We start from the raw sequence: 26,460 nt of genomic DNA, 5'->3' as shown, positions 1-26,460 counted from the left end.
GGTTAAAATCCTAGAATTGGAAAATCAAGCCTTGAAGGTAAGCCTTGAAGAAATGGAGAAAGTCCTAGATAAATTCATTATTTGACCTAGAGAGCTTGACATGCGTTTGGGTGGTCAAAAACCTAAAAATGTTAAATTAGGTCTCTCTCATGCCAAGAGGAGGTCAAGTGCTTAGGTGACACATGACAATGGTAAGAGAGGAGTGACAAAGGGCAAGGGAGAATCATCCAAGGTTCGTGATAAGAAATATGCAAGGATTGCATATGATTATAGAAAGGATGAGGTACCCAAGGTTAAGAAGAGAAAGTCTACTAAGGTACACCATATGGGTATAGACATGGTAGATGAGTCAACTAGGGAGGTGATTAAGGCTAAGAGTTCTAAGGTTAGGAAGTGCCTTTGGGACCTATGACAGATGAGTTATAAAATGTGCCAAGTGATTTGGAGACAAACTTGAGTCTAAAATCCAAGGAATTGACACAATTGGAATGAGTATCATGCATGGAAATATGATTTGAGTTTATATTGCATGAAAATTAGTTTTGATGTATAAATATCATATAAACTAATGCTAGAGATGCATTATGATTTAGTATGGGTAGATACATTAAGAAAAAGTCAAAACTAGGACTTTAGGTTAATGTTCAATTGAACCATTTAGCTAGTTTTGGATTATATGTCAATCTTGGGATCTGTGATAAATATATTTTTCTCAAGTAGACATTGGTAAAACAGACACCTACACAAAATTTGAAAATTTTTGGAGGTCTGTCGAATTTCTGATGCATTTCTGAACTTGGGTCAGAAATATTATTTTTTGTTAAAATAGGGTGTCAATCGATTGCAACATTTATCAGTCGACTGCATAGTTGACTGATACTTTTATTAGTCGACTAATAATACTATTCACGAGTACAGAATATCTCTGTAAGCTCGTTTTGATGAGAGCAGTCAACTGATACAACCTGAAAAGTTTTTCAGCATTATAAAATGATCAAAAGAGTGGTGAACATGTATGTAATCTTATGAGAGATTAATACATGATGTTTATAGTCATTAGAGATTAAAGAGTCCAATAATTATGATATTATTGAAGTTTTTTTTTATGTATGACAAAGGGAGAGCAATGTTAGTTTAAGTGAGAAACCTACATACCTTTGCAAGAAATCCTAACTCAAGGGGGAGCTTAAATGAAGGGGGAGCGATTGCTCATTTATTTGAAAAGGGGGAGAAGTTTGCCTTTGCGGGGGACCTTAGGTGAAGGGGGAGCCTAGGATTAGGTTCCATGATTTATGCATGAGTAGATATGCATTTTTATTTGCATTATTATTGTATTTATGTTTCCCTAATTTAAACGGGCTGTCAAACATCAAAAAGGGAGAGATTGTTAGAGCAATCTAGTGTGACCCTAGGTTTTAATGTTCGAGCCAAAGTTTAAGTTAGGTTTATTGTTGTATTTGATATGTATTGTGAATGTGCAGGTCTGCAGGATATAGATACAACAAGGAGAGTCCAAGTGTGACTTGGCAATAAATGAAGTCCTAGAGGCGCGACCTCTTGGCAAAAAAAGACTCGACAATAATGACAAAGCCAATGGAAGCTCCAGAAGGCAGGGCGTGAAGGATGGGAAGACATCCGAGAGACGCAAGGCTGATGGAAGAGGCTAGAAGACTAGGTCTAGGTTGTACGGGTAAAGACGAGTGCATGAGAGATTGTACTCAGGATAAAATCGTAAGTTTAGGGTTTACTGTAGTAGTCACTGTAGCAGTTATTGTAGTAGTCGACTAGTGTTTTCATCAGTCAACTGGGAACGAACAGAATGCCTTTGTTCGCTCAACTCATTTGGAGCAGTCGACTTGTATCGAGCCGTTGGCTTGTAACGATCGAATTTCACTTAGGACCAGTGGACTGGTATTTTTACCAGTCAACTAGTGGTGGGAAACCAGTTTGATATTTTCCTATCAAGCTCTATTTAATAGAACTCGGGGTGCTTGAGCATGGTTGACGAAATAGAGATGGTTAACCCCTATTAATAGTCTTCCTAGCTCTTGTGTGTCATCCGTATGTACGTGATCAAGATTATGATGAAATTTCTCCACCCACAAAGAGAATGTGCTAGCCGGAGGTTTTTCGAGAATTGACCCACCCTGGAATGTCAAGAAGGGTTTTACAAAAATTCTCCGGACGCTGAAGTCATATATTACGAAGAAAAATTGGAAGGAGGAGATAATGAAATGAAAGATAGTAATACTCAATGTCATAACGTTATTGTGCCTCTAAATACTTCCACCCACCTGGAGCAAAGAGATGATCCTTGTTCCCAAGGAACGTACCTTTTTCTTGTTCACCAATGAACACAACCTTTTGTAATTGGTGTTATTATGATTGTCATGTTGTGTCCGAGCTCGGGAACCATCTAGCTGATTGGGGTTGAGGTCGGTCATATGTCGGATTGACTTGAGTTGACCTTTAAAGAGCTGGTCTGACATAGCTTGAGATCATGCATGAGCTAGTTAATTTGACTCTAATTCGGTCACGAGTTAGTCAACTTGATCCGAGTTCAGTCATGAATGGGGCTGTAAGCCTGTAACGTGACCTCTATTGTTCCCACCACATCAATAGTATTAGTAGTTTATGTTAGTATTTAATATATTATGAAAATATTTATACTATTTTATTTCTATTATACCGTTAATCATATATTAATTCATTGCTGATCTAAAGCATGGCATTTATTGTTTAAACTATAATGTTATTTTTTTATAGCATAACTTATAATTCTAGGAACCATATTAAAGTAATCTAATTTTAAATGTAGAATACCAAATTAATTTCAAAAACTATTTTATTTTTAAAAATAAGAGAAAATGCTGCAATTATAGTTATTTTTAATTAAATGTTTATTTTAAAAATTATTTATTAGATATTATCTATTGCATTCCATTTAATTACCATAAAGTTCAAAAATTAGTGAGATTAATCATTCAAAGTTTATTTGTGGAACAATTGGGCAATTTAATTATGGCCTATTTTCTTCTTGAATTATAGTAATTTTATTACCAAGAAATAAATGCTCCAGTGAATTTTTAACTAATGCTTAATTTTTAAAGACAATTAGTTAATTAATTAATCTTATTATATAGGCCACCTTTAATAGATAATGTGTGTTGATAACAATTTATATAATTATATATTTGTTAATGGGTAAAAAATCAAAAGGAGGTCCTATATTTAAAAAAATATCAAAACAAGCCCAAATTTTATATTCAAAATACCCATTATAATAAAAATAATTAAAATTATTATATATTTGTTTTGAAATTATTTTAATTGGATTATTTTATATTATTAGTATAGTAGTTTTGATGAAAATTATTATAATAATAGATTTTTATTTTAATTAAGTTGGAATAATTCCAAGAAGTTGAAACACTAATTTTAATAAAGTTTCAGATTTTAATTGACCAAATCGTGATACCCATATTTACCATCTCTTTATTGGTTGTAAACTGCTGTACGATGTAGGTCCCGCTTCTGCCAGTTCTGTTATATCACTGACACTATCTATTACTTTTTTTTCCCTAAACTTTTGCGCGTCGGCTTATAAAATGGCAAAAAAATCCCCCCAAAAATTTGATGTCCGAAGCGATCACCGGGAGAATACAACGGCGCCATGGTGTGGGAGCTTGTTCTCTGGTTCATCGCCTTCGTAGCGGTGATCAGTCTCATCGGATTCAGCGCATATCAGGTAAACCCTAAAGCCCCAATGCGAAACCCTAGTGAAAGTCGCCTTCTTTTTTGCTGTTAACTTGAACTGGCGCTAGATCGCGGAGTAGGATTGTCGTCCGAGCTGTGAATATAGCTCCTTGTTCTGTTTATAATTCCCCCTCCACCCCTGTCGTCTGTGAATAGCGGAGCATGAAAATTACTTCTTTTTTTTTTTTTCCAATTTAATGTTTTTTTAAAAAAAAATTCTCAACATTTTTCACGTTAGCTTTTACCCTTTTTTTTTTTTTTTTGGATAATCAAGCATCTTTGGTGTCAAAAAAGAATTTTGTTAAAACACGATGTCAAAAAGTTGATGATAAATACTTGTTTTTTTTTTCAAATTTTTGTTTATTTTCTGGCGGATTTTTTTTGCATACAAAACGCATTTGGTACCTACTGATTCCTTTGATGGTTCCCGATGTCAAACATGTTTATCATGGCAACAATGTAAATCCCTTTTATTTCACCGAGGTAGTAGTTCTTTAACCTCTTACAAAACCAGACTAGAAATCAAACTAGACAAGCTCTAGGTTACTTGTTTAGTGGTTGGTTTACTCGACTGAGTTCATTTAACAGACCCACTTAGATTCATAAATCAAACAACAAATCAATAATTTTCTACACATAATAATTTGGTGACAATCAAAGGCGAATGAACTATATCTTAAAATACTAACGAAACTATTTTATAACAAACAAGAAATATAATTTCTAGCCAAATTACAATGTATAATCAAGGAAATGAGGAATATAATTTTGGGAAACAAATCATAAGGAAGAGCCTAATGTGTGTGGGCTCTGATTGTGAAGAACGGTGGAGGAGCTTTAGTGTTGTCCAGTGCAGGATGGTTGCCCGCAAGGATGATTGTCACTTGAGCATTGTTGCTCATGGACAATAGAACAACCGACAATGTGCGAGACCATCAATGTACATGAGGTAAGGACAAGGAAGTGGTGGGGGATCAATTAGCTTGGTGACTGTCTTATGAAGTGGCCATGCATGAGGTAAAGTGGAGTTGAGGAGATCAATGGTGTTTGATGTTGGTGCCTTCTTGTAAGTTAGGTGTTCCATATTCACTCTCTTCAGTTAAGACTCAAGATCCAGAATAGAGAGAATGAGATCATAGGGTGTTTCAGTGGCTAGAGTTAAGGTAAGGGTTGAGTTAAAAATTAACAACAATATTAATCAACTGTTAGATACACCCTTTATGTTTTTGTTATGAAAATGGGTAATTCTATCATGTTAATGTCCATAACAAAATCAGACTCTTTTTATATAAACCAATCAGATCTTCCTGATTTCTTAAAATTGGCAGTCATTGTTTTTGACCGGGTATTTGCAGCTTTGATCTTTAAAGGGAACTGACTGATCGAGGAACTTGGTTCCATTTTTTTTTCTGGTTGAACCTCCAGTCTGGGCCAATTTTAATAACTATGAAATCAAGTGGGCAATTGATTGCAGATGAAATTAATAGGCTCCTCTCTATCATTTCAGCTCAATGGATTTTCTATCAAGCAACAAACAATATGCTGTACTTTCATTATGACTAATTTAGGATGCTACTATATTTAATCTATCCTATGGTATCAAAGAGTAGGAGTATGTTGAATTCTTTTAAACTGTTGAGTCTAATGAAGCTTAAAGTTTCATGCTCAGCATAAGTTATTTTATTTAGTTTAAATGGATAAGCACTACCTATTAATAATCTTAGAAGATAACATCATTGACTGAATGGATAAATATTACCAAGTAATACTGTTAGCTTAAATGCACAAGTACTTTGATAAACTTATCCAATAATAATCATCAACCAAATGAAGAAGTGTTAAAACTCTCCCAAAAGCCTGATTGATTATGCTTTGTCACAAGACTTGGCAGTCATTCCTGGTTGGTTACACCTAATTCTTACCTTATCCTGGCAACAAGCTGAACTCCTCTACTTAAAAGGTTAAATCACCTTGCAATGGAACAGTCACTATTTTCTTATTTCTCTATATTCTACCTTGCGCTGTTGAAAATGTTAGGATTGCAAACAGGAGTCTCTTTGTTGTTGTCAATTAAGGATCTAGGTGTATCTATTGGTGTAGAGTCGAATCAAGTCTGTGCAAGGGGCAACATCTAACCTTTGGATAGACGCCGGTAGCCTCTTAGTGCTTTATTTCTAACATTTTAATTTTATTTTTATATTGCAGTGTCTTGTTTTAATCAATTGCTAAATTTTTTTGCATTAGTATTTATTATTTTGATCAATTTACGCATATGTAAAATTAAAGCATTCAATCTAAGATGTCTTTTATATACCCTAAACCCTAAACTCTCTCTCTCTCTCTCTCTCTCTCTCTCTCTCTCTCTCACTATATATATATATATATAGAGAGAGAGAGAGAGAGAGTTTTGTTAGCCTAGGCAACGCGCATGGGTGCCTCTCACACAGGGAGGCACCTCCGCACGTGAGAGGTGCCCAAGCGCATCGCCCAGGCTAACAAACTCGTGTGTGTGTGTGTGTGTATATATATATATATATATATTGAAATTAGAGGTACACATACATTGTATTATAATATTTAATTGTCTTAAAAACCTATCACGTGTGGATTTATATTTTTTTGAATTTCTCATAATTTCATAACAATTAAATTTTACAATAATATAAAAAATATTAAATTTATCATTAATCTCAATATCAAAATAAGAAATTTCTTTCCTGAGATAATTGGAGATAATTTTGCGTATAGCTAAAATAATAAAACGTCAAGTACATGTATAATAATATGAACGATAAAGAATTAAATGAAGATATTAACATACAAAAGAGAATTGCACAGAGGTTATAAAAATAGAAACCAAAGATGATTGGTATCTGTCCTAAGGTGGGATGTTCTCCTTGGCATAGATTTGATTTAACTTTACATCCCAAGATATGAAGGCCTGGTCCTCTGTTGATAATGACAGGGTGAAACATTCTTTATAATTCTTAACATCCATAAGCATAAAGTAAAAAATTTTGAGAACAAGAAAATAATGGTTGCTGCTTTCAAAGGTGATTTAACCCTTTCAAATAAGTAATTCTTCTCATTGCCATGATAAGGAAGACTACAACAACAACAACAACAACCAAGCCTTTTCCCACTAGGTGGGGTCGGCTGTATGAATCCTTTTACGCCATTGAGCTCTATCTCCTATTATATCATCATCTATATTTAAATAAATTTTATCTTGTTTTATTGTTGCTAACCAAGTCTTTTTTGGTCTTCCTCTTCCTCGTTTTATATGCATGTTTATCATAGTTTCACATCGCCTAACTGGAGCATTTATTGGTCGTCTAAGTACATGTCCGTACCATCTTAAACGTGTCTCTCTGAGTTTTTCCTCAATAGATGCAACTCCTACTTTCTCTCTAATGCTCTCATTTCTTATTTTGTCTCGTAGGTCCACACATCCACCTTAACATCCTCATCTCTGCAACTCTCATCTTCTGCTCATGCTCGAGTCATATCCTAACATTTAGCTCCATATAACATAGCAGTCTAATTACGATTTTGTAAAACTTTCCTTTAAGTTTAAGAAATATTTTACAGTCACAGAAAACATCCAATGCTCTCCTCCATTTCAACTATCCTATTTGTATTCTGTAAGACATTTCTCTCAATCTCTCCATCATTTTACAAAAATGATCCTAAATATTTAAAGCTCTCGACTTTGAGCAACTTTTCATCTCTTATCTTAACAATTGTTTCATTACTTCTAATATTGCTAAACTTAAATTCCATATATTCTGTCTTTAATCTACTAAGCTTAAAACCTTTCCCTTCTAGTGTTTCCAGCCAAGATTCTAGCTTAGCATTTACACCTTCACGTGTCTCATCTACCAAAATAATATCATCTGCAAACAACATGCACCACGGTACTGTATTTTGAATGTGCGCAGTGAGTTCGCCTATAATTAGTATAAAAAGATAAGGACTTAGAGCTGATTCTTGATGTAACCCTATCTTTATTGGAAATACTTCAGTTATTCTTCCTGAAGTCTTTACTCTGGTCGTTACATCCTCATACGTATCCTTAATTAGTTCAATATATGTTACGCTAACACTTCTCTTTTCTAAAATTCTCCATATAATTTCTCTTGGGACTTTATCATAAGCTTTTTCTAAGTCAATGAATATGTAGATCTTGTTTTTGCTCCCGATGTTTTTCAATTAATTGTCTAAGAAGATGTATAGTTTCTATTGTCGACCTTCCAAGCATGAACCCAAATTGATTTTCTGTCACTGTGGTCTTTTTCCTTAATCTTTTTTCTATTACTTTTTCCCAAAGTTTCATAGTATGACTCATTAGTTTAATACCCCTATAGTTTGCACAATTTTGTACGTCTCCCTTATTCTTATATAAGGGAACTAGAGTACTTATCCTCCATTGATCAGACATTTTTTTCGTTTTCAATATCATGTTAAATAATTTTGTAAGCCATTCAATACCTTGTTTCCCTAAGCACTTCCACACCTCTATTGGAATATCATCTGGTCCAACGGCTTTTTCATTGTGCATCTCATTTAAAGTTTGTTTTACTTCTGAAGTTTGAATTCTACGATAAAAATTAAAATTTCTATGCTCATTGACCTAATTAAATTACCTAAGTTAAGTTGGTCACCTAAACCTTTATTAAAAAGTTGATGAAAATACCTCTTCCGCCGCTCTTTTATTTCTCCATCGTTTACTAATACCCTATTACATTCATCTTTAATACATTTTATTTAGCTTAGATCTCTTGTTTTTCTTTCTCTCACTTTAGCTATTCTATAAATGTCTTTTTCCCCTTCTTTTGTATCCAATTTTTGATATAACCGTTCAAAAGTTTCATTTTTTGCTTCACTCACTACTTTCTTAGCTTCTTTCTTGGCTATTGTATATTTTTTTTAATTTTCCTCGTTCTTACAAATATATAATTCCTTATAAGCTATTCGTTTTTCCCTCACTTTCTCTTGTACTTTCTCATTCCACCACCAAGATTCTTTACTTAGCGGTGCATGCCCCTTTGACTCACCGAGGATACTCTTAGCTACTATTTTCAACTTTGATACCATCTTATCCCATGTTGTATTAGAGTCATCGTATATTTCACCTAATGCTTGTACTTCTACCTTCTCTTTAAATATATGTTGCTTCCCATCCTTTAACTTCCACCACTTAATTCTAGGAATTGTATATATTTTCTTTCTATTGATACTATGTTTGAGGCGTATATCCAACACTACTACCCTATGTTGGGTAGTTAAGCTTTCTCCAGGGATGACTTTGCATGATAAGGAAGACTAGACACAATTAATTAGTATCTGCTATATGATTAAAACATATTTATAGATTAAGGCCAGGCTTCCCTCTAAATCCATAAAATAGAGAAATCATGTCTGAAGGACTAAGCAACACTCATAGTCAAAGCACATAGACCTAATTTTGGTAGCATTTATCCAAGGCTATTCATACCTAATTCAGCATGTGTTTGCTTGATTGAGATATGGAGTCTGTTCTTTTGTCAGCAACTTGGTTAATAGTGTTCGGGTGAATTTATTTCTAAAAGTTCAAACTAACTCTTTCTTTTGTTTATCTTATTGTTCTAGTGAATTCCTAGATCTGTTAAAATCTCAGACACACTACTCTTTTCCCTTGAAACTTACTTGGTTGTACTTCTGAAACAGCTTATTTGCCTATCTGATTTGGAGTATGACTACATCAACCCATATGATTCATCGTCACGTATCAATGCTGTTGTGACTCCAGAGTTCATAGTGCAGGGGATATTATGCATTTTATTCCTCCTAACATGGCATTGGTTTCCATTTTTAATAATGGCTCCTGTCACATATTACCACATAAAATTGTATGTATCATCTTGCCTTCATCTAAAATGTTTCTGATATTCCCGATTTTTTTTCCTCTAAATTATCAAAATGCCCCCTTACAATTTCACTCTTCTGACCAATTGTTTCACTCCATTTTAAATTTGACTATATATTGATTACTGAATGATGATTAGTCAGTTTGATATTTATCAATTGCTTTGGAAGTAGTGTTGTTCCAATATACTTGATGCATTTGTGGGGGTTGTTTTTAGTTCTCATTATTATTGACTGTGTTTATCATTTATCAAACTGAAATAAGGTTGAAATTAGCACTGGTCACTCTAATCTCACTCTTATATATACATACGTGTTGCTTTCCTTGATCATTTTTCATTTCCATGTTAGAACTGTGTATCAAAATATCACTTTGGTATATTATTATTATTCACTTTGGTATTTTTCATTTCCATTTTATCATTTTGCTTTCCTTGATTATTATTGACTTTGGTGTAAGCACTTACCAAGTGATATATCTATCACTTGCTTTCTAATGAAACCCTACCAGGATATTAAACAGAAGGCCTCCATTAGGAATCAGAATGTGTTACCATACAAAAATTGGAGGAATACCTTGATTTTCTGTCACCTATATTTAACTTTAGATTTAGTAAATACCTTTCATTGGCATCTTTGATAAAAATATTTTTCTATCTGCGTGTCATCCTTACTCTGACATTATCTTTTGCAAAAATTGACATGTATTAATGGGCATGTTCTATTCAAATAGTCAAATTATTTAACTGCACCAACTTAGGGCATCCTATATCCATATTTTTAACAATCAATATAGTTATATATTTGATGCATCTTTCATACCAGATACATGAAAAGGAAACATCTAATAGATGTTACTGAGATCTTTAGAGCATTGAATGAAGAGAAGAAATACAGATTTATCAAGCTTGGTTTCTATTGCTGCATTTTTATCATTGTCATTTACAGGTATGCTGCTCAAGATTATTACTTTCCTTAATGTTCATAAAAAAAGTTCTATGCTTTGATTTAGTATTTAACAGTTTTGTTATTTATTTTACTATTTCTTTAGATGGAAACTATTACGCCAACATATATTATTTATCTTTAAAGTTCCTTTTTTTATTATTTAAAATAAATTCTCTTTCCCTTATTTAATTTAATGTAATTAATAGTGGTGTAGATGCAGACTGTAGTGAGGGCAGGGATCCTCTGGTCCAGGATCCCTGGATCATCCTTGGTCCCTGTTCATTCATTGGTTGGATCCAATTCATCCACCCAATGAATGAAGAGGGCCTCTTTTGGTCCAGAATTTTCTGGACCAGAGGATCTGGCCTCACTGTAGTGAACGTTTTAGAATGACTTTTTAATATTAAAGGTTCACAGTAAAAATTACCATTAATAAAATTTATATCTTTTAGTTGTTTTTTAAAGCCATTCTGAAAAGTTAACTATAGTCCAGGTCTACAATAGTATTAATCATATTAAATTAAATAGAAGAAAAAAATAATCTATTTTAAGTTTATCTAACATGACCAACTATAACATCATGTTGGTTATGGACTGAGATCCATGATGTTCTTAGAATATTGTTTGTTTTTGTTGCTTGTAAGACTGTAATATCTTTGTACCTTCTGAAGGTAATTTTTTTTTCTGGCTTTCATGATATCATTGAAGATATTTTTTATTTTCATCTGGTATGTCACTGCTCTTGTTTGTTTGGTAGTAATTAGTTGTTCGAGCCGTCATTTTAATATATAGTTTTCAAATTGTTATCATTAACCTCATGGATGTTGCTAAAATGTGCAACCTTTTCAGGCTTGTGACTACTGCCGTTATGTTACTTATCAACGAAGATGAGTGGAATTTAGAATCTGGGATGTTTTGATATGTATTATGAATGGTAGTCGGTAAGCCATTCTCCCTCAATTCTTAAAGAATACTCTTTGATCCACTGTTTAGAAATTTCATTTGCTTGCTTGAAAATGTCACTTGAATGATCTAAACTCATTCGTCATATGTAATATTATATTGAATTTTAGTAATAAATTATGATATAAACTGGAATGAACCGATAAGAAATTGATCAATTACCTTTTGACTAATTTTGCCCATAATTCTTAACTAATGTTGTTAAATAATAGTATGGTAAGTAACTAGTATCCTAGATTGCAATACAACTTTCTAAGTGATGCCAATGGTAGAGTTTTCAGGCTTTTGAACCAATGCTTCTCCTTGTTTGGGCAAAAGAAGTGATTAAAAAATACTAATAAAGAAAAGTCGATATGAGTGACGAACAGGAGAAGAGTAAAAATTATACTTTTGTTAAACTATGAATAAAGAAAAGTCGATAGGAGTGACGAAGAAAAGGCTAAGGAATACTTCACTTTGGACGATCAGTCTCAAAAGTAATCTGATATGTACCCAAAATGCGATCTACTTCTGTAGCTGTCGCCGTGTGATCTTTCTCCATCGAAGAATTTTCTGCCTAAACTGCATTATCATTATCTATAATTCTTCTATCTTTTCCTTTTTGTAGACTTGACAGAGTTTTCTCTCGACACTCCAGGTTTCTTTGCTGATCACGACTTGCTTTAGCATGGAGGAAGATGCACGGAGTTGAAATCCATCAGAAGTTCGAGGGCATATCAAACCGATCATGCGGCAACTCGTGCTCGATTTGTCGTCACTCCATTATGATGGTTTTGTGAGTGTATCATCGAAACTTCTCCCACTTCCCCTCGAAAATTTGTTGAAGTTGCACAGTTACTTGTAACTTTAATTTTATCATGAGATTATGCTTTGTAAAATGACTTTTTACTGCGCTTGAAATGAAACTAGTTGAACAGACTTTTTCAATGTTGCTCATTTTTTTATATTTCTATATTTTAATTTGAATTTTGCTTAATAATAACAATAATAATAATCCCAAATTCTCTTTAACGATTATGCTTCCATGCAACTTGTTCATGAATAAAATTTATGCTTATAATTTCATACACATGTTTTATTTTTATTCCTCTCTTGCATGGAATCATGAACCAGAGCCACCCAAAAAACAAAAAGCATCTAATTCTATTATTTCATTTGTAAGTTATTTCCTTTATTATCTCAGAAAAAGAATGTGCTCAAATCTTTCATGCTGAGTTTGATTCCTATATTTTTTATATATACTAGCCATGTGTTGTATGACATGTAAATGATTTTTTCTCATAAGAAATTAATTTAATATTTAATTAATAAAAATAGATGTTACACTTATCTTTATCTAAAAGATAGAGAAAAATATAATTTTTAATATTGTCGGTCTGATGTATTTATAGAATCTTTTCGTTTACAGTATTATCAATTCTAAGATGTAAGACTAAATAAAATTATGATAGTATATATTTTTATATAAAAATAATTATAGAAAAAAATGATATTAAAGTAATTTTATTTTAGTTTTTATCACAATTAGTTATTAAAATTGAGATTCTTAATTAAGTAGTTAGACATAAATAATGAATGTGATTTTTTTTAATGATTCTTTATTAATTTTTATGAGCCAAACAGAGGAATTTATTCCTTACTGTCTCTTTTTCGATTTTGCAAGCCAAGCGAATTCAATTCTCGTAATATACCTGATGTGGGATGTGGGATATGGGAGCATGTGATGTGCTTCCTGTCAAAGTCTAGGTCAAAAGTGGAGTAGAGGTGAAAGTGAAAGTCCTTCGATTCACTCACCGGACTCCTTCGGCCTAGTCACCCGACTCTTTTGGTTCAATCATCTGATTCTTTCAACTCGGTTCAGTTAATCCATTCGAGTTCGGCTAGTCTACTCGACTCCTTCGACTCGAGTCACCTAATTTCTTTTACTCGTTCACTAGACTCCTTTAGTTCAATCATGCTTACCCTATATTAGAATTTACATCACATCCTATGAGGTTAGTTATATCATTTTTCTCGGAGAATGTGGATAAAATATAGTCATTTCTTTCAAAAGACGTGAGCAACACGATCGTTTTTCCTAAAAAATACGGGCAACGTAAAAGTACAACAATAGCTTTATATAAAGTCATCCATCCCCGCAAGTGCATGTATGCACACACAACCATGTACTCTTTTACTACTCCCAACTTCTACTTCTCCCAAACTTTTGTGTTAATTTGAGCGTTTGAGTAGTCACGCCGAGCCAACCTCGGCATCCATTCTAATCCTTGGTGGAGTATTGTAGGTATCCATGATGTCTTCTTCCTCCTTGGAGCATCCAAGAGCTCTCACTTTATGGTCGCCCCCTTATTGACCTACCAAATTGGAGTCCCAAACAAGAACAATATACCTGAACAATATATCTTTCTATGTTGTTCACGAAGTTACTCATGATATTCGGAGAAGTAAAATATAAATATAACTTTTTTTTATAATTTGTTACTAACATGGAAGGCACTATTAAAGCCATAATTTATGAAGTGTTAATCAAGATCATCACCATGAATCTTTTCCCTAAAAGAAATCATTAAAAAGTAAGCATTCTCTTAACAAATGCCAAAGAGTATAAAGACACAATACTATAAAATCCTCCTTGTACCCTAAAGCGAACGACTAGAAACTTTTCATCCTTAAGGCTCCGTTTGGTATGTATGATAGGATAGAATTATATTTTCAAAAAAATTTTAATCAAGCGTTAGGTAGAGTTGATTAGAGGTAGGATTATGAATGATTAGGGATATGATTCATAATACCGTGGTCTCAAGAGAGATTATTTATCCTACTTTTAATCATATCTTAATCAACCCAATTCTATCCTATCATGCATACCAACGGAGCCTAAGAATACTTTAGTTACGGAGTTTAGAGTTGATGCCGGTAAATTTATATCTTTGGTGTCAATTGTAGAGCGAGCAACCAACAATAGTCTAATAGAGTAAAAGAAATCGAACTTTTAGAGATATTTGAACAATGGTAACATAAATAAAGCTCGAACTTCATGACTCTATCAACTAAAAAAAAGGACTCTATCAACTATTGTTGCATTTGTTATTAGCTCAATCATTGTGTCTAATGTGGCTGCCATTACATATATATAAAGTATTTAGGATTGAGGTCTAAGTGCTCAAGCACTAGCTTGAATAAACTATAACATTGGACAAAGGTCATTAGAACAATAATGCCCTCTAAGGAAGATTGATTGATTGATTGAATGCATCTCTCTAGTCCGCGAATGTATAGTACTCCTATTCTACGTATCATATGTTTTTACAAACTAATTTTGAGTTAACTAGATGTTCTCGACGCAATCCAAATTTGGGTCATGACGAGCACAACCTGTGTGCCGGACAATGATAACCTAGCCCAACCTATGAGTTAGGTCAGATTGTGTCACAAATGACTCGATCATGTTTGATACTACTACAATAAAGTGTCCATCAAAGTAATCTACAAAAAATGTTAAATTGAAAAAAAAAAAAGAGATACAAAAGACCTAATCACTATGATGATGCCGGCAAATTAGGATAAATTCCAAACAAAATATCGATCTTTGTTAGCTCAATCAGAGAGCATATTCGTTTGTCTCCTACAAACTTGTTAGTCTCGGTCCCCCGAATCGATGTTAACCATGAACACGAGCCTACAAAATAGTCGATATCAAAGACAAAATGACTTAGAAGAGTCAAATATTTAGAAGGAGAAATCTCTTTCAGTGTAGCCATCAAGGCTCATTTATAGGCCATGAGCAATTGAATGCCCTCTTAATTATTGATTGAGTCCCTAATGCTCTAACCTAATAAGCCACAAAGGCTGTCCATTACTCACTTATCTACACAATGTTAAATGATGACGCATAACAATCATTCGATATAGATATTTACTTAGAAAGGAAAATTAGATCATAGCCGAATCAGATGATTAGGTTAAATGATCTTCGGGTAGAGACTCATGAATTTACGAATCAACAAAATTAAAATTGTTGGATCGAGATGCTTAGATTGAAGCTTCTTCGTGCGGTGGGATTAGGGCGGCTCATAAATAAATATATGCCCTCTTCATTTCATCAATTGAATCAAGAAAAACAAACTTTAGATCAAAATGCTTGGATTGAAGGATAATTAAGTATTTAGATTTCACTCAATTAATCCTGAAGATAAACGACTTTTCTCTAATTTACCTATCAGATAAATTATAAATGCAACTTATGCACTTGAAGCTGACCTTTTCTCTGATTTAATTCTCTTATTTATTCTCTTAAATGCTTTATACTAGATAAATTACAAGGGGCTTCTAATCCTCTGTTTTTGCCCTCATTCATGAGTATTATTATTAAACTTTAATTATGGCTCCAACCATGATTAAGCCCAAATTTAGAATCATGTAGTACAATAATTCTATAATTAGACAACAAAATCTAATCACCATGCAGATCTCCAGCTATTTAATTAAGACCTCCTAATCATGCAATCACTTTCTTTATTATACCATATACATCATGCATGCCAGCTAAATACTTAGTCCTTTTTTCAAATCAATACTTAATATTTTATTTATTTATTTATTATTTTTTTAAAAACTACACCATCACCTATTTCACTTTGCTCCCTCAATTTTATGAATGTTATATAGAACATCAAAATTTTGCCAAATTGCATCAACCTTTTATAGTAATTATCAAAAGACACATTCTAACTTTTAGATTTTCCAATGGGTTCATTTATTTTCCATTTTCCTTCTTCCATCAACTACTGTATTGTTACATTTAAAGAACACCATGGTGCTAAATTTCAAATGATACTATATTTTAAAACTCAGTACAGGTGTTGATTTTATGATTTATGTCATACTAAAATTGTTCTGATTTGTATAAAGCAATATAATAGTGGTGTTATAATTTAAAATCAGCATCACTAATATGGTAAAATCATAGACACATTTCACATTCTCGTAACTTTAATAAAACAACAAGAAATGTGATTATTTTCAGAACTAGGGTAGTCAAGTTGCAATTTTAAAATAAAATTTGGAGCGAATGGTAAAACTAGTAAATTTATTATAGAATTTTATTATGGACCAAAGTGGAATTATTCAAACAAACAGATAGAATCCTCTGATTCACATTTGGACCCTAACTATTTAACAGGTATAAATTAATCAATCAATATAGTGATCCATCCTCTACAGATGAGATCCTCTGTTTCGAAAATATCGTGTCTCCGTATTCCAGTGTCGATCGGACGACTATGATATTTTTATGATGTACACTGCATCCTTGAGATGTGATTTATTTCGTCCGATCAATATTGGGACACGAGAATACGATATTTTCATGACAGAGGATCTCATCTCTATCCTCTGAACTATACTTTACATCTAGAGGATCTGCTGTCACAAATCAAGGCATCTTATTTCACCTTTCCATCGTCCTTTAAATTCTCTCTCTGTTTTTCTTCTTGTTCATTTTAACAATTGAATTGAGGAGCAAGAAGGAGAGAAAGACGAAGACAATATCAATGGAATTGGAATTGGACCGGTTGAGGGCGGTCCGGGTCATCGGCCGAGGAGCCATGGGAACCGTGTTTCTCGTCACCTCCCGGTGCGCCGGCGATCCTTACCCTCACCTCCCTCCTCTGTTCGCCCTGAAGGTCGTCGAGAAACACTCCCCCTCCGCCAAGCCCGACGCCGACCGACGAGCGCGGTGGGAGCTCAACCTTCTCTCCCGCCTCACCATCTCCTCCACCGGCGACGCCGCTCAGCATCCCTTCCTCCCCTCCCTTCTCGGCGCCGCCGAGACGCCGGAGCTCCTCGCGTGGGCGCTCCCCTTCTGCCCCGGCGGCGACCTCCACGCCCTCCGCCATTCCCTGTCCTCCGACGCAGCCTTCTCGCCCGCCGCCGTACGGTTTTACATCTCCGAGCTCGTCGACGCCCTAGCGCACCTCCACGCCCTCCGCGTCGCCTACCGCGACCTCAAGCCGGAGAACGTGCTCCTCCAGGCCTCCGGCCACGTCACCCTCACCGATTTCGACCTCTCCCGGCACCTCCCCCGTTCCTCTGTTTCCTCTGTTGCCGATCCTCTGCCTTCGCCGCCTGCTCGCCGTCGCTCCCGCGGCCATCTCACACGCATATTCGCCTTCGGTGATCGTCGACACGGAGACCACCTCAAGAAGGCCCGCTCCGCCAGGGTCTCTCCTGTGAGTCGCCGGCGGACTAGCTTCTCGGATGGCCGCTCCTTCTCCTTCGTGGGAACAGAGGAATACGTGTCGCCGGAGGTGGTGCGCGGCGAGGGACACGGCCTCGCCGTCGACTGGTGGGCCCTCGGCGTGCTCGCCTACGAGATGGCCTACGGGCGGACGCCCTTCAAGGGGCGGAACCGCAAGGAGACCTTCCGCAACGTGCTTTCCCGGTCGCCGGAGTTCCCTGGGAACCGCCGCTGCGACCTCGCCGACCTCATCGAGCGCCTCCTCGTCAAGGACCCCTCCCAACGTCTAGGCTCTGCCGGAGGCGCCGACGAGGTGCGGTCCCACCCATTCTTCCACGGCGTGCGGTGGGATCTCCTCGCCGACGTCACGAGGCCGCCGTTCCTCCCGCCGCCGATCGAGGAGCTAGAGGAGGCAGTGGCTGCGGGATCCGAAGGGTTCAACGTCATGGACTACTTCAAGGGCCTCCGGCAGCCTTCGGCATCACCGTCGCTATCGCCGTCGCTGTCGCGGTCGCCGTCGAGCTCATTGACGGAGTTCTAAATTCTAATGTACGACGTTTTTTCGGTTAACCCCCCAAAACTTCTCGATTTTTCTACTTCTGTACATAGCGTAACCAACTGCCATTGGTCAAGAGGCCATCGGAAATAGGTTATAATGAGGGGGCAAAGTGTAATCCTTTCCAGTCCAGCGCTTACAAAAAAAAAATTATAAATTTTATCAAAAAAAAACTATTCTTATTACTTTATTGGTATTCTAAAACAATAATATAAGAAATTTAAATAACAAAAATATAAGGTTAACATATAACTTTACATAAAGTTTAATGGAAATTTTATAAAATATTAATAAGAACCGTTAAATATTATTTGAGAAAGAAGAAGACTATAGTTAGCTACGATAGAATATATATATATTCCGTGTCCATATAGTATAATTGATTTTTATTATTATTTATTTATTTTTTTAAGCTCTCGGCTATATATATATAGCCGTCGTGGACTCTCATAGTCATCTGATTCGGTGATAAGGGTCAACCTCTCAAAGGGTCATTACAGAGGGACGTTGCCACGGTGGAAGTCAAAACCTAGATAGTCAACGCCCTTGTATTGTTGGTCGGTCGAACAACCCACTTGTCCGACCAGGGCAAAGGATAGCCAGATTGATATTAACCCAATGCTACCATAGCTCAGTCACATATCGAGCTTCCGATACTCAGAAAATCATGTGCAGGCGAGGCACACGCCGAGCGGCCAGCTCGCTCGGACTTAAGTCGAACCTCAGAATCGGCGAAACGGGAGCGCAACCGAGCAGTCACACTCAGATATATCTCAGCACAACAGCGGAGCTCGGACAGTGGAATGTTGGCCGAGCGGTCACCCCACTCGGCCCAAGGGCTAGACACCCGGACGGCTGAGGGATGGCCGAGCGGCCATCCCGCTCGGCCCACTAACAGACAAAAGGAGGATCAGCCGATATCCTTGTAGGAACTCGTGCCACCGACAGGCGGCATGGTTAGCGGCATGGCCGGGCAGAGGATCGTACGATGGAAACTTCCACTGTCATGTTAGAGATATGCTTGGGTCATTGAGGTATGGTGTCAGAGACACTTTCTCGACATGTCTTTTCAGGAAAAGTTTTGAGAAGCGTGCACGTCTCGAAAAATGTGCACACACGCTCCCAGTAGCCCTATATAAGGAGCACCAAGCTTCAATGGAGGCATGCATAATTTCTACTATAGCTATACTGTTACTTTGATTCTCCGCTTCCTTACTTACACATAACCAGAGATTGACTTGAGCATCGGAGGGCCATTGTCGGGGAACCCCTCTTTGGCTCGGCACTGACGCTGCTATGATTGCAGGATCCTCCAGCGCGGAGTCCCCCAACGGTCAATAGGAGCGACACGTCCCCCAACATCCATTGCCTCGACTCTCGGACAGGATCATCGCCAAACACGGTGATTTTTTCCGTTTAATTTTTTTAAGTTTCTAATTATGCCAATAAAATTTTGACTTTAGAGTTTAGGGGTTATATTATAGTATTAAGTAAAAAGAAAATTTAAATCGAAATTTTTTTAACTGTGCACGGGGTGTGTAGGATAAGTCGTATAGGATATACATGTGTAATATAATGTATGAATATACATAAATTAGTATCTCAAACTCAGAAATTAGACTTGGTAAGGGTGCGTCAGACCCATGTAGGGGTGCAACGCAAGGGCGACACTTGAGAACTCCAGCAAGCTATTGTAATCGATTTTCCCTCATAAAAAATTAATTTAATTTTTTATATGAGATATTAAATTGATTAGAATAAATATTTCACTTATAGTCAAAAGACCAATAAATGTATGCTTTTTATATAATTAAGAATCTAAATCCTTTAATAGCTAATTTTGGTAAAGCCTAAAATAAAATTATGTTAATGTCCTTTTTTTCATACTAAAAATAATTTTAAATCTGATTAGTAATTTTCTCTGGCTGTTTTTTATATACAAATATGTACTATCATGGTTCTCTTTAAAGTTGACACATCCTATACCCATTTAGTGTGAAGAAATCACACTCTTAGGAACCAATACCTATTAACGCTCCTTGGGTGTACTAAATACTCACTAGGGATAGCTTCTTTAGATAACTTCCTATTTACTTTTTTATACTTCTTAGAAGCCTTAGTCATAATAGTCTCCTCAAAATCAACTATAGGGATAATTTCCCTTGTAATCTTGACTTGACTCCTAGATTTAGGATTAGTTCCATAGCTACATAAAACTCTATGATACGATGACACATTCTCCTTGAACTTGGATTTGTATCCCAAACATCTTTTGTCTATAAATAATTTTTATCTTCCTAAACCTAGATTTTACTTCTTGGACCCTTTGACATTAATTGTCATTTTCTCTAGGGTATTCTCTAATTTTTCAAGTCTTGACTTAAAACTTGATTTTCGATCCTTAAATCCTCAAACTTTGATTTTTCATTATTGCCTTGGACATTTTTATTTTTAGGCATATATCTAACTTAGTATTCTTGCCTAAACTATTTTTACATTTCTATCATTAGGTAAGGTTGTTCTAGTATGATATGATTTGTAATTTTCCTTATGATGGTCATGTTTTCTATTTTTATGATAAACAACACTAAAATGATAACATATATTTCTACCATGCTTGTTATCTTGAAATGAAGAAATATCATTAACTAATAATACCTTAGTTTTGCTCTTAGAATGTCTCCTTGATTTGAGCTTTCTCATTTGCTTTTGCTTTAAATTCTCCTCTTTGGATATTGATTTTGATAATGACCTTTGTGATTGCACAAGAAGCACACAATGTGCTCTTTGCCTTTTCGTATCAAGGAGATACCTTTTCTTGGCTTCTCCGTATACTCAGAACACATTATATGATCTTTACTTTTACAAATCGAAATAGTTATACCTTCATGATTTGTGCTCTCTTGACTTGTAAGGGTGGAACACTCCTTATTTTCATTGGTTCATGAAGTTGAAACTTCTTCTCATTCCGGTGTCAATGAGCTCTCCTCCTCAATCCTTGAGATAGATGTTTTTTTTCAATTTTATCCTCGGATGTTGAGCACCTCTAACCTCCGAATCCTTAAGCTCTTGATCCAATGAGTCTCCTCTTCTTTGGATTTACTTTCAATTTATGTTGAAGTTGGATCTTCATGGAGCTTGTCTAATTTACTTTGTAACTCCTTGACATCTTTGTATTTACCTATCTTATATAAAATATTATTAGGTAAAATATTAACTAGTAATCTAATTACCCTATCATTTGCATCGGATTTTTGAACTTGCTCCTTACACCATTTGCTCTCCCAGAGAGGTTTTCCTTTGCTATTCATTGATTTCCAAGGATCGATGCCTCCTAATCCGAAAGATAGAGGTGCTCGAATGTCATATCTGAATCCATCTCGAGAATTCATTTTAAAGTTGAGCTCTTTTGATGATTAATCCTTTGACTTGTTGAAATTGATGAGCTTAAAACTTCAACTTCTTCTTCTTCCTCTATTTCTTGACTCCCTCTAATGGTTAGTCTGGTGAAGAACGGTCTCGATTTGATTCAACTTGTTAGGACACTTATGAGATAGAGAGGGGGGGGGGGGGGGGGGAATAGCTTGTTTCATTTCTTCGATTTTGATTTGCAACGAAAACTTGAAGCAAAGCACGTCAAAATGCTAACGTCTTCGATTTACTTAGTATCCACCTCCTCTTGAAGTGACTAATTCAAAGGTTCGTCTCTGTCTCACACAACTTCACTATGAAAACCTCATTCTCAAAAACTTTTTGAAGAAAGAGAAACCTTGTACAAACTCGAATACAAGATAGGAAGTAAATACAAAATACAATGAACATCTTCTTGTTTGATCTCTTGTTGTTTGAAAATGTCTCTTGTTGACTCGGAAATACAACAACACTTCACTTCAGAATCTTCAAGAACTAGCAAGAACTTGTGTCTTCAAATGTCCATGAACTTCCCTTTTCTAGGGTTCTTTTCATACTGAAAAATGCCTCCCAATCGAGTGAACGATTGCTATGTCAGATTGACCATTCAAAATCTATAAAACGGCTCTTTTTCGCTTGACTAATCGATTGGTAAGTCAGACCAATCGATTACCAGCTTCTAATTGATTAAGTCAATCGATTCCGAAGCTTTTATTCGTGAGAGAAAATGGCGCCTAATCGATTCTAGCACCTTCAATGCTCTTAAGAAAGTCTCCAATCGATTGTCCTAATTGAATTTAGCACTTTCTCTTCTATTGCGAAAAAACTCCCAATTAATTAACTTGATCGATTGACTTAGCTTCAATTGATTGCTCCAATAGATTCCATGACCTTCTATGCTCTCGTGAAAACACATCCAATCAATTACCCTAATCAATTGACCATGCTTAATCGATTCAACAACCTACTATGCCTCAAGAAAACTAGCCTCTTAATTGATTTGTCCAATTGATTGAGCCGATCGACTAGTTCAATCGATTGATCCAATCGATTGCCTAACTCTAAAGTCATCTATGACTCTTTGAGACTTCTCATTGCCTAGTATTTGGTCAACTTTGACTTGTCAGGGTTTCTTTACCAAGTGTCTAATCAACTTTTAATCCACTTGGATTTTTTCCTTGTCTAGCCCTGTTAGGACTTCTATTGCCTAATTTCCAACTAGTTCTTCCACTGCCTAATTAGGTTAGAACTTCCATTGCTTAGTTCTCAACTAGGTCTTCCATCGCGTAGCCCAGCTAAGATTTCTCGTTGTATAACCTCTAATTAAGACTTCTCATTATCTAATCTTCAGTTAAAATTTTTCGTTTAATTAAGATTTTCCCAGTCAAGTATTCGATCCTTCATTAATTTTCTGGACTTCTCTCTCACACATTATCCAATATTGAAACTTAAGTTCGGACCAATCTAAATTTAATTAAATTGGTCAACTTTTAACTTGGATGATTACACTAACTAATACCTAATTGAGACTCAAGTTTTAGATCTTAATGATTCGTTGGATGTGTTAGGATCCTTCGTACGGCTAGAGAGGGGGGGTGTGAATAGCCGACCCCAATTGCTCACGTTTCTTTCTACAAACTAGGGTTAGCGCAGCGGAAACTAAATGCAGAAAGAAAACAGGAGAAGAAATCAAACCTCAACGCAAGGATGTAACGAGGTTCGGAGATGATGCTCCTACTCCTCGGCGTGTCCGTAAGGTGGACGAACCCAATCAATCCGTCGGTGGATGAGTCCCCGGAAAACCGGCTAATAAAAACACTCCTTCTGGGTGGAGAAACCTCGCCACAGAAACTTCTTGCAACAGCAAGAAAGGAGTACAACAATAGAGACAACAAACAAGAACAACAGAAATTGTAAAACACTTGCTTGCCTCTTGTTGTCGACTGGAACCTTGATGAAGCAGCAGCTTCTCAGATCTAGCAGCTAGAACACCAGCAGGAAACTCACGCAGAGCTTCAGCAGCGATGAGAGCTCAGCAAAGCTCAAGAGCACACCAGCAGCTCAGTAGCAGAAGAGAAGAGAAAGGAGAGCATACACAGAAGATGCCCTCGTCTCCTTTATACCTGCGAAGAAGAAACAGCGAAGAAACTAGTCGTTGCGTTGCAACGGCTAGAACCCTGATCGGTCTGCGGACCGATCAGGCCCTGCGCTGATCAGTCCCCAGACCGATCAGTCAGTGCACAGAGACATTCTGTGCGTACTCTGATCGGTCTGTGGACCGATCAGGCCACAGCTGGATCGGTCCACAGACCGATCCCAACTCTTCGCTACTGATCACCTTCTGATCGGTCCACAGACCGATCAGATACCGATCAGTAGCACACTGATCGGTTACTGATCGGTCACCAGACCGATCAGATAACTAGTGACTTGATTTTTGCCCAAACCAAGTCCCAAGCCTTCCAAACCAACATTCGGTCAACCTCTACCTGTTGGTACTTCATTCCTAGCATTTGGTCACTCCCTTGACCTGCTAGAATTTCCCGCCAAGTGTCCGGTCAATCCCTTTGACCTACTTGGACTTTCCTCAACACCAGATGTCCGATCATCCCTGATCCATCTGGATTTTCCCTTGCCTGGCTTCACTCACCCGGACTTTCACCTGGCTTCACTCACCAGGATTTCCACACTGCCTAACATCCCAGTTAGGACTTTCTCACTGCCTGGCTTCACTCACCAGGACTTTCCAACTGCCTAACATCCCAGTTAGGACTTTCTCACTGCCTGGCTTCACTCACCAGGACTTTCCACACTGCCTAACATCCCAGTTAGGACTTTCCCACTGCCTGGCTTCACTCACCAGGACTTTCCACACTGCCTAACATCCCAGTTAGGACTTTCTCATTCACCTAGCTTCACTCACTAGGATTTTCACCTGGCTTCACTCACCAGGATTTTCCCGAATGCCTGGCTTCACTCACCAGGACTTTCACCTTCACCTAGCTTCACTCACTAGGATTTTCACCTGGATTCACTCATCAGGATTTCCACACTGCCTAGCTTCACTCACCAGGACTTTTCCCCGTGCCAAACTCCCTGTTTGGACTTTCCCCGTGCCAAACTCCCTGTTTGGACTTTCCCCGTGCCAAGCCTCCATACTTGGACTTTCCGCGTGCCAAGCTCCTGCTTGGACTTTTCCCCGTGCCAAGTCTCCGTACTTGGACTTTTTCCTGAATTAGGTCAACCTTGACCTACGGTTGCCCCAATAATCTCCCAAACATCTATTCTTGTCCCATATCAAGAATACAACTCTTCCACGAGTGTCAAACATCAACATGCAACTCAACTAGGTCAACCTTGACCTAAGGTTGCACCGACAATCTTCCTAAGTCAAACATCAAAATACAACTCGAGTCAGGTCAACTCGAGTCAGGTCAACCAGGTCAACCTTGACCTAAGGTTGCACCAACAATCTCCCCCTTTTTGATGTTTGACAAAACCCATAATCAAGTTAGGTTAACCCGATAACCTAACTTAGGTTTTCCAATCATCTTCCAATGTCCAATGTTCTTTCCTTGAACATTCTCTGGACATTCTCCCCTTAGGTTAACCCGATAACCTAACTTGGGTTCTCCAATAATTCTCCCCATTTTTGACACACATCAAAAAGAATTCCAATGTTCTTCCTTGAACATTCCTTGACATTCTTCCCCTAGCTTAGGTTAACCCGATAACCTAACTTGGGTTTTCCAATAATTCTCCAATGAACACTCTCCCCTTTTTGACACACATCAAAAAGAAAAAAAGATGGTATCAAGGTCAAGAGTTTCTTCCTAATGAAAGTCTTATACCTTTCATTGAAACTCTTAATTTCCCCCTTGATACTAAACTCAACAATCAACTTAGTGATAATCCCATATCACTAATCCTCGAAAGTCTTAAGGAGTAAAAACTCCCCCTAAAAGTCAACTCCCCTTGACAATTAGGTAAAACTCCCCCTAAAGGTCAACTCCCCCTTGACCATTGCACCAACAATGTCTTTGTGAGTTCCAAACCTTTAGAAATCCACAAAACCCAACTTCCAGCTGAAATTTCAGACCAACAGCTGAAATCAGAAACTGGCATCGATCGCCCTGGATCGTCACTGGATCGGTCCCCAGACCGATCAGGCCTTCACCAGATCGCACCAAGCTCTCTGGATCTTACTCACTGGATCGGTCCACAGACCGATCAGGACTTCCCTGGATCGGTCCCCAGACCGATCCAGACTCTGACAGGAAATTTCTGAAATTTCCTTCCCGAAATTCAGAAACTCCTAGAAAATTCTAGAAAATTTGAAAAATTGTGAAATTTTGAGGATACATTCCTCATAACATACACTATCATGGAAAAATAGTTTTCTATGAAAATAACTTCCATTTTTCAATCTTGATATAAAGTTCAAGAGACTTTGAAATAGTTCAAGTTTAACTCAACTTTGTATCACAATGTTCAATGATGAATGCAATCACTAAGATGACTTCATCAAGGTTTTCCAAATCAATTTCAAAATGATTTTAAACCTTTTAATTTAGGACCATAATCTTAGGGCTAAATGTACATGACTTGTACACAAGCTTTCCCTATGATCCTCCATTTCTTGAATTAGGCTCATCTAGGTACAAGAACTATGCACCTTGAT

General features: G+C 36.7%; 2 protein-coding genes and 1 pseudogene across 2 annotated transcripts; 2 read left to right on the top strand and 1 right to left on the bottom strand.

The window, feature by feature from the left end:
* The first annotated feature begins 3,576 nt into the window (after positions 1–3,576).
* LOC122007165 (protein cornichon homolog 1-like) lies at positions 3,577–12,501 on the top strand. The gene is made up of 5 exons (XM_042562971.1): positions 3,577–3,748; positions 9,466–9,647; positions 10,489–10,611; positions 11,461–11,552; positions 12,212–12,501. The coding sequence occupies exons 1-4, from the start codon at positions 3,674–3,676 to the stop codon at positions 11,528–11,530; spliced, it is 450 nt and encodes a 149-aa protein (XP_042418905.1). The 5' UTR covers positions 3,577–3,673; the 3' UTR covers positions 11,531–11,552; positions 12,212–12,501.
* Positions 12,502–16,796: 4,295 nt separating this feature from the next.
* On the top strand, positions 16,797–18,498 carry LOC122004798 (serine/threonine-protein kinase UCNL-like). The gene has a single exon (XM_042559629.1). It carries the CDS (start codon positions 17,127–17,129, stop codon positions 18,351–18,353), a length of 1,227 nt encoding a protein of 408 aa, XP_042415563.1. The 5' UTR covers positions 16,797–17,126; the 3' UTR covers positions 18,354–18,498.
* A 1,495-nt stretch (positions 18,499–19,993) lies between these two features.
* Positions 19,994–20,165, bottom strand: LOC122007632 (annotated as a pseudogene).
* Positions 20,166–26,460: the final 6,295 nt, after the last annotated feature.

This window comes from Zingiber officinale, chromosome 7B, assembly GCF_018446385.1.
Source record: "Zingiber officinale cultivar Zhangliang chromosome 7B, Zo_v1.1, whole genome shotgun sequence".
Taxonomy (NCBI): domain Eukaryota; kingdom Viridiplantae; phylum Streptophyta; class Magnoliopsida; order Zingiberales; family Zingiberaceae; genus Zingiber; species Zingiber officinale.
The sequence above is the reverse complement of the archived record's forward strand: the minus strand, read 5'-3'. Positions and strand labels throughout refer to the sequence as shown.

Excerpts from the sequence above, each read along its gene's own strand:
- LOC122007165 (XM_042562971.1), top strand. The coding sequence starts at position 3,674 with ATGGTGTGGGAGCTTGTTCTCTGGTTCATCGCCTTCGTAGCGGTGATC. Across the intron at positions 3,749-9,465 it reads TCGGATTCAGCGCATATCAG|CTTATTTGCCTATCTGATTT; the intron begins GTAAACCCTAAA and ends CTTCTGAAACAG. Across the intron at positions 10,612-11,460 it reads TTTATCATTGTCATTTACAG|GCTTGTGACTACTGCCGTTA; the intron begins GTATGCTGCTCA and ends CAACCTTTTCAG.
- LOC122004798 (XM_042559629.1), top strand. The coding sequence starts at position 17,127 with ATGGAATTGGAATTGGACCGGTTGAGGGCGGTCCGGGTCATCGGCCGA.